General features: G+C 39.8%; 1 protein-coding gene across 1 annotated transcript; it reads left to right on the plus strand.

Moving 5' to 3' along the window:
• Positions 1-44: 44 nt before the first annotated feature.
• Positions 45-4281, plus strand: itgb1bp1 (integrin beta 1 binding protein 1). The gene is made up of 7 exons (XM_015018004.1): positions 45-166; positions 1562-1676; positions 1759-1837; positions 1921-2051; positions 2580-2672; positions 3336-3485; positions 3561-4281. The coding sequence occupies exons 2-7, from the start codon at positions 1605-1607 to the stop codon at positions 3630-3632; spliced, it is 597 nt and encodes a 198-aa protein (XP_014873490.1). The 5' UTR covers positions 45-166; positions 1562-1604; the 3' UTR covers positions 3633-4281.
• Positions 4282-6438: the final 2157 nt, after the last annotated feature.

Genomic DNA, 6438 nt, shown 5'->3' on the forward strand with positions numbered 1-6438 from the left:
TACTGATTTAATTAAATGTTTATTATTATTATTTTTAGTTTGGTTGCGTCCCCTTTAAGGCGGCTTGGGTGTCGGCTCAAAGAGGAACCGAAGAGTCAAAACTGGAAACTAGTTGAAAGAAGAAAAACATCCAAAACAAACATCTGAAGTTTGGCGGTTCGGACAGGTAAGCCGTGACTGACCCGGTTCCGAGCAGAGGATCCGGTTCGGTTCTGCGGTTCTGTTAAAACTCCATCTGTAAATAAACGTGTTGCTGCGGGAGGAGTTTCATTTAGAAACATGTTGCTGAAATTTAACGGGCTTCAGCAGGAAGCAGCAGCCTAGAGCTGGTTTTAAACCTGCTCTGGTTCTGGTTCTGATCCACCACCGGTCCATTCCGTCTGACGCTAAATCAGATGATACGGACCTGTAGTTTGATCCAGCCACAGACCTCAGTGCAGTAAGTAGTGCAGACTTTGGAAGCAGAAGGAAAGTAATACATAGTTTTCATTTATTTTATCCCGAAAAATCTAAAAAGTGTGGCGTGCTTTTGTACTTAACCTCTTAAAAAGATGCACAACTGGAAACTGAAAGTTCTACCTGTTCTTCAGAGTAAAAAACTTAGAAAATGTCTGTGGAAATCAGTTTTCAAGTCTTAACATTCCCATATCACGACTCTCCCTCCATCGTGTTGCACAGCAGATTCAGGGTGATGCAGTTAGATGTTTTCCTACACAGACAATTTGTATTTAGAAAGTTCAGGTTGGTGTTTGAGGTTTCTCATTTCTTTGTCTTTTACACCTACATATTTTTAAATTTTGCACTACTTTCTACATCAATTTATTTAAAAGCCTTGAGTTCTGTGGCAGAAACTTTTATTACCAGATAACATGTTATAACTTTATTACCTCATAATATGCATGTTCAACAATCCTTAACATTTTATTTCATTCCCACATTTCTTATGGTTTCTACGATTCCTTTGGTCTTTTTCTTGTCAGAAACATTTTCATTTCTTGCTGGCTTGAAGAGTAAAGCAGCTCGATGAATTTAACTGAAATAACATTTAAAAAATTATGTTAACTTATATTTTACTTTTAAAAATGATTGAAAAACAGAAAAAGATTTCTGATGAAAATAGGCCTGTCACGATAAATTTTGCTGGATGAGAAATTGTTCGAGAGCGTATTGCGATAAACGATAATATTGTTTTTAATGGCATAATAATGGAAGAACACTTTCTCAGATCAATAAACTTTAACACTGGAACTGGAAGACATTTTAAATATCCAAAAAAATTAAAAATAAAATTATGTAAGCAAAATTATCCTTCAAGAAAAGGCTAGTTGCACCACACTGAGGATTTTTATCATCCAGTTTTAATTTATCATGCGATTAATTGATTTATTGCGGTAGGAATAGAAGAAAAATGTAAGAATAAAAAAAAGATGATTAATTTTTTTTATTTTTGCACGTTTTCTTCTCATCTAATGCAACCTTTCACAGCGCCCCCTGGTGGCGGCCAAGGTGTAGAACACTGCAGCGCTTCTGCCGTTGATCCGTTTGTTTTGTGTCGATGCAGGTCAGCAGGCCTGAGGCTTCGGATGCGGTCGCCATGGTGAAGAATGTTTCGGAAAGTGAAGAAGCGGCACAGTAGCAGCAGCTCACAGAGCAGTGAGATCAGCACCAAGAGCAAGGCACGAAGAGATGACGCGCTGCTTTACGCCAGAACCAGAACCTCCAAGTGCCATTCTAACCCAGCTCTTTGTCCCTCCACAGTCCGTCGACTCCAGTTTGGGAGGACTGTCCAGGTCCAGCACCGTCGCCAGCCTCGACACCGATTCAAACAAGAGCTCAGGTCAGAGGGAACGCTGTGAGGATGAGCTAAAACTTGGCGCAGGTTTCGTTCTCTGTCTGCTAACTGAAGCCGATTCCCCGCAGGAAACAACGCGTCGGAAGCATGCGCCGAGTTCCGGGTGAAATACGTCGGATCCATCGAGAACCTGCAGTTTGAGATGAGCAAAACACTCCAGGAGCCTCTGGACCTCATCAGTTACATCGATGCTGCGCAGGTAAAAACCCAAGACTTAATGTAATTCAGTGGCTAAAGGTTACAACAGAGGTGTGCAAACGTTTAACCATCAGGGCCAAAATTAGTGGTGCACCAACTGCAATTTTCTGGCTCATTACCGATCTTTAAAAAGCCTGACCGGCCCATTCCAATTTTGGCCAAAACCATTTTTTTGTCTGAAATGTCGCAAGAAAGTCACTGAGTTGGGAACAGTGGGGCGATTATTGTTACCTGTAAACATGCAGACCTGGTGGGCGGAGCTTACAGTCAAACCTCTCACTGCAGAGCAGAAGAGGACAGTGGTTGGTTTTTAAACCTTTGCCGAGGTAGATAAGATCTGCGGATAAGATCAGTTTCACATAAGTATCGGTCAATCACTGATCTCCAAACTCAAGGAAATCGGCACCGATAAATCGGCCGGCCGATAAATCTGTGCACGCCTAGACAAATCATTAAGTTGAAACCACATGTGGCAAAACAAACATGTTATATTTGGTGTAAGAACTAAATATTCTGCATTTCTTCACAGCAAGATGGAAAACTGCCGTTTGTTCCTGGAGATGAGGAGATGGTCCTGGGAGTATCTAAGCACGGGGTCAAAGTGGCGTCAGTAGACCAGTGTGTGAGTAGCTCAGCTACCATTTGGTTTTAAAAACAAAACACAGTTTAGTTTTCTCGCATGCAAAGGTAAAACATATTTATAAAGATTTTTTTTATCTTTTCTACAGCTAAAAAATAAAAACACTGCAGCTCAGTCTGTTCTGCTTGAATATGATTGGATTAACCAATTAATAATCAGATAATAAAAGGTGCATAATGGGAGATTTCCTTCAGAGAATCTGAACCAGGTGAAGCTGAAATGCCACTTGAGGGATTCTGTGTAGATCACATTTGCAGACAGAAGGTTTTCCATCTCAAATGCAAAATGTACATAAATACATGCATATGTGTGTATATTTTGTAATTTTAGATTTTATTACTGCTGTGAGTGTTTCAGGAATTGGCATGTTTTTCAGTCTGTAAACACTTATCGATTAATCAAATACTAAAAGACTTGATGATCAACCAACTGATTCGCTAAATGAGCTGATGATTAATTGAACAATTAATCATAAATACTCTAATTTAGCTGACAATTAACCAGTTAACAAGATTGTTAGCTGACGATTAGTTGATCAATCATTTAATCACGACTAATCAATAAGTAAATTACCCGATGGTTAGATAACTAATCAGTCACGAATCCCTTCATGCACTCGGTGGGTTTGTCGTGTCCTCTGGGCAGGACGTGCTGCATCGACACCCTCTCTACCTGATCGTTCGCATGCTGTGCTACGACGACGGCCTGGGCGCCGGGAAGAACCTGCTGGCTCTGAAGACCACTGACACGAAGCAGCAGCAGTGCAGCATCTGGGTGTACCAGTGCAGCAGCTCGGTAAGTGCTTTTAAATATTAATGCACCTGCTGGGGTTCGTTTTCATCGTCAACTGATCTGTCTGTGTCTGAACAGGAGCAAGCTCAGAACATCTGCAAGGTGCTGTCGGCCTCTTTCGACTGCGCCCTGTCGTCAAACAAACCCTGACGCTGCTCTGCTTTTACGCCCATCAGCCGCCGGCGTAGCATTAGCTTACCCAGGATGCACCTGCTTTGTAGCAGAAGGTATCCAGGGTGCTGCGTCTGGTCACCTTTCAGTGTTTTAAATATTTAACCAACCCGTGGTTGACGGATTTACTGTGAGTGTTTTATTTACCCCCTCATTGAATGTATTTCTGTTTACTTTTGTATTTTCAAACTAAACACCAAAAAGCAGAGCATTTCTAAAAAGTGATTTAATATAAATTGAAATGCTAAATGGTACAAAATGCTCCAGCCCGTTTGCAGTAGATGGGAAACATTAATCGGCACCAAAACAACAGGGTACAAGTTCAAAGGTTGCTCCTCTCTGAGGAAACGATCATCATGTTGTTTTCCTCATGACAGTATTGGTACAGTCAGTTTTTAAAACCTCTGTTTTTAGATTTTTAGTTTAATTGGTAAAAACATTTGGTACCAAATCCTTGTTTTGAATTGATTTATTACAGTGATTATGTCTGCAGATATTCTGTTTTATGTGCATGTTGCGGGACTTCTGTTTACAGTTGTGGACTTCATGTTGTACGATAAGTTTTCTGTTTCACTTTGTTCAAAATGTGAGGAAAAAAAAAATAAATGACTTGATGTGGTGCTTTTTATGTGGGATTTTGAGTGATTTTTAATTTTTAAAACCAACTAAATTCAGTCAAGTTGGATGGAAAGCATCCAGCTTCAGTTAGATTTAGGTCCTTTCTTTGACTAGGCCAACCCTACACAGTAATATACTGCAGGAAGGTGAACCATTACCTCAGCCTTAAGTTATTCACATTGTAAAACCGGTTTTCTTTATTTGTACTGCTCAGATTCTCCATACAAATAAACCAAAAGCAACCCCACAGAATGATGCTGCTACTACCACGTTTTCCTGTGGAGTGGGTGTGTTAGCTGTGTTAAACTTAAAGCACTAATCAAACAACGCTAATGCTAAAGCAGTAGTTCCGCTAGTACGCTATGCCAATATGGTATTTATGCTAACTTGAAAACACTAATCAAACAGTTTGGCTAACAATAAAGTGATACACAAACATGAGTAGCAGAAGCTAATGCTGAAGCGCTAATCCAACATATTAGTGCTGCTAATGCACTACATTTTATATTTGAAAGTTTGTTTGTTCATGTGTTTTTCTGTACATTTAATTCATTTGTTGTATATTTGCCACTCGCTGTTTCTTAAAAAAAATTAAACAACAAGGGGAGGAAACAGACCTGCGAAAACAGTCTTCACTCACTTCAAAAGGCAGCATAAATATAAACATCTGGCCAACTGTGGAATTAACAGTCGAAAACCAAAACTTCAGAGATGATGGACTTTATTCAACTGAACGTTTACAAAGCAGGCAAGTAAGTTGGCTGGTTTGTAAACCAGAAAAGTAATTTATGAGAAGCTAAAAGTTAGCAAAAATGCTAAGTGAAAAATTAGCTCCCCTACAGAATAATCGTGTTTACGCCGAGGTTAATTTTCTAATGAGGTGACATTTGAAGGGAATTGGTTGCATCAGATTTTATTCAGGGCCATCAGAGTGAAGGAATAACACTTTTCAGATGTTTAAAACTATGTAATATTGCCCTTTCACTTAATTACTCACCGCTATGTGTTGGTATAATCCAAATAAAACGTGATTGTAATGGGCCAAAGTTCTGGGGTTGTAAATACTTAAGCAAATCATTCCAGATACATTTATTGGGGTTTTGATTGGGTTCATATTTTTTTCAACTCTGTCTGGATTTGTCCGTTCGTATTTTGGGAGAAGGTGATGTGTGCATTTTTAAATTCTCACCAGTAGAGGGAGCCCTTAGTGCATTATTTTAAAGCTTTGAAAACGTGTTTTTGTTTTTCTTTTTGCCTGCTTGGTGGGGAAAAAACTGGTTGCTGTTGGACAGTAAATGAGTCAATTAAAAACTCCAAACAATCACACAAAGCCTTATGACATTATTCCATAATTTATTTTTCCAGTTGAACTTTTCCCATTTCCTTGCACGTTAGGAGTCAGGTTAGTGGTGATCAGACAGTTTGTCTCATGGCGGAAGTCGCTGGAAGACATTAACCGCTCTGACCTCTTAAATACTCAAACAAAACCCAAATCTATTTACATAAATAGGTCATTACATCTTGTTTCCAGTGAGTTCTTACATTGAACGAAGAGACAGATCCTCTTCTTGTCATTCACAAATCCATGGAAGGCTCTGATTTCAGGTTAAATGCTTAAATATCAACAATATGAACAATAAGTTGCTCTGCAACTACGATGACGTTAAGTACACTATTCTTAAAAGCATCTACATCTCATGAGCCCAAACAGTGAGGACCTTCCTGGGTGGTTGTGTTGAGGGTCTCAGGCTTGATGCCGACTAAAGAAAGCAGCCTGTTACTAAAGACAACCGTTCTCCCACTTTACTTCACATTCCAACAGTTTTAAATCTCTTCTTGTAACATGCAGCTTATTATGCACAGACAACTCATCACCTCCAACACAAACGTCTCATTCTTTTCATATGAAATGAGAACCAAAGACCTTCATCATTTATCAAGAACGCAACAACCAGCTTGTTTAGAAGTTGCTGTGTGACCTAAAGGAATGGGGCGGTTACCGGCGGAGACCTGGTTTGGGTGGATAAAGGTACAGACCTGGTTTGGGTGGATAAAGGTACAGACCTGGTTTGGGTGGATACTATCTGAGCTTGTAGCCCGTCAATATAATAACCTAACAGTGGCTGTTGGCAATATAAGCAACACAGCTGTCCTCCCAGGCTGCCAT

The sequence above is a fragment of the Poecilia latipinna genome, unplaced genomic scaffold (assembly GCF_001443285.1).
Source record: "Poecilia latipinna isolate Pla-1442-1.1 unplaced genomic scaffold, P_latipinna-1.0 Scaffold2217, whole genome shotgun sequence".
In the NCBI taxonomy this organism is placed as follows: Eukaryota; Metazoa; Chordata; class Actinopteri; order Cyprinodontiformes; family Poeciliidae; genus Poecilia; species Poecilia latipinna.

Bases quoted from the DNA above. Each gene is read 5' to 3' on its own strand.
- itgb1bp1 (XM_015018004.1), top strand. From the start codon at position 1,605: ATGTTTCGGAAAGTGAAGAAGCGGCACAGTAGCAGCAGCTCACAGAGC. The intron at 2,052-2,579 runs GTAAAAACCCAA...ATTTCTTCACAG, and splicing joins GTTACATCGATGCTGCGCAG to CAAGATGGAAAACTGCCGTT. The intron at 2,673-3,335 runs GTGAGTAGCTCA...TCCTCTGGGCAG, and splicing joins TGGCGTCAGTAGACCAGTGT to GACGTGCTGCATCGACACCC.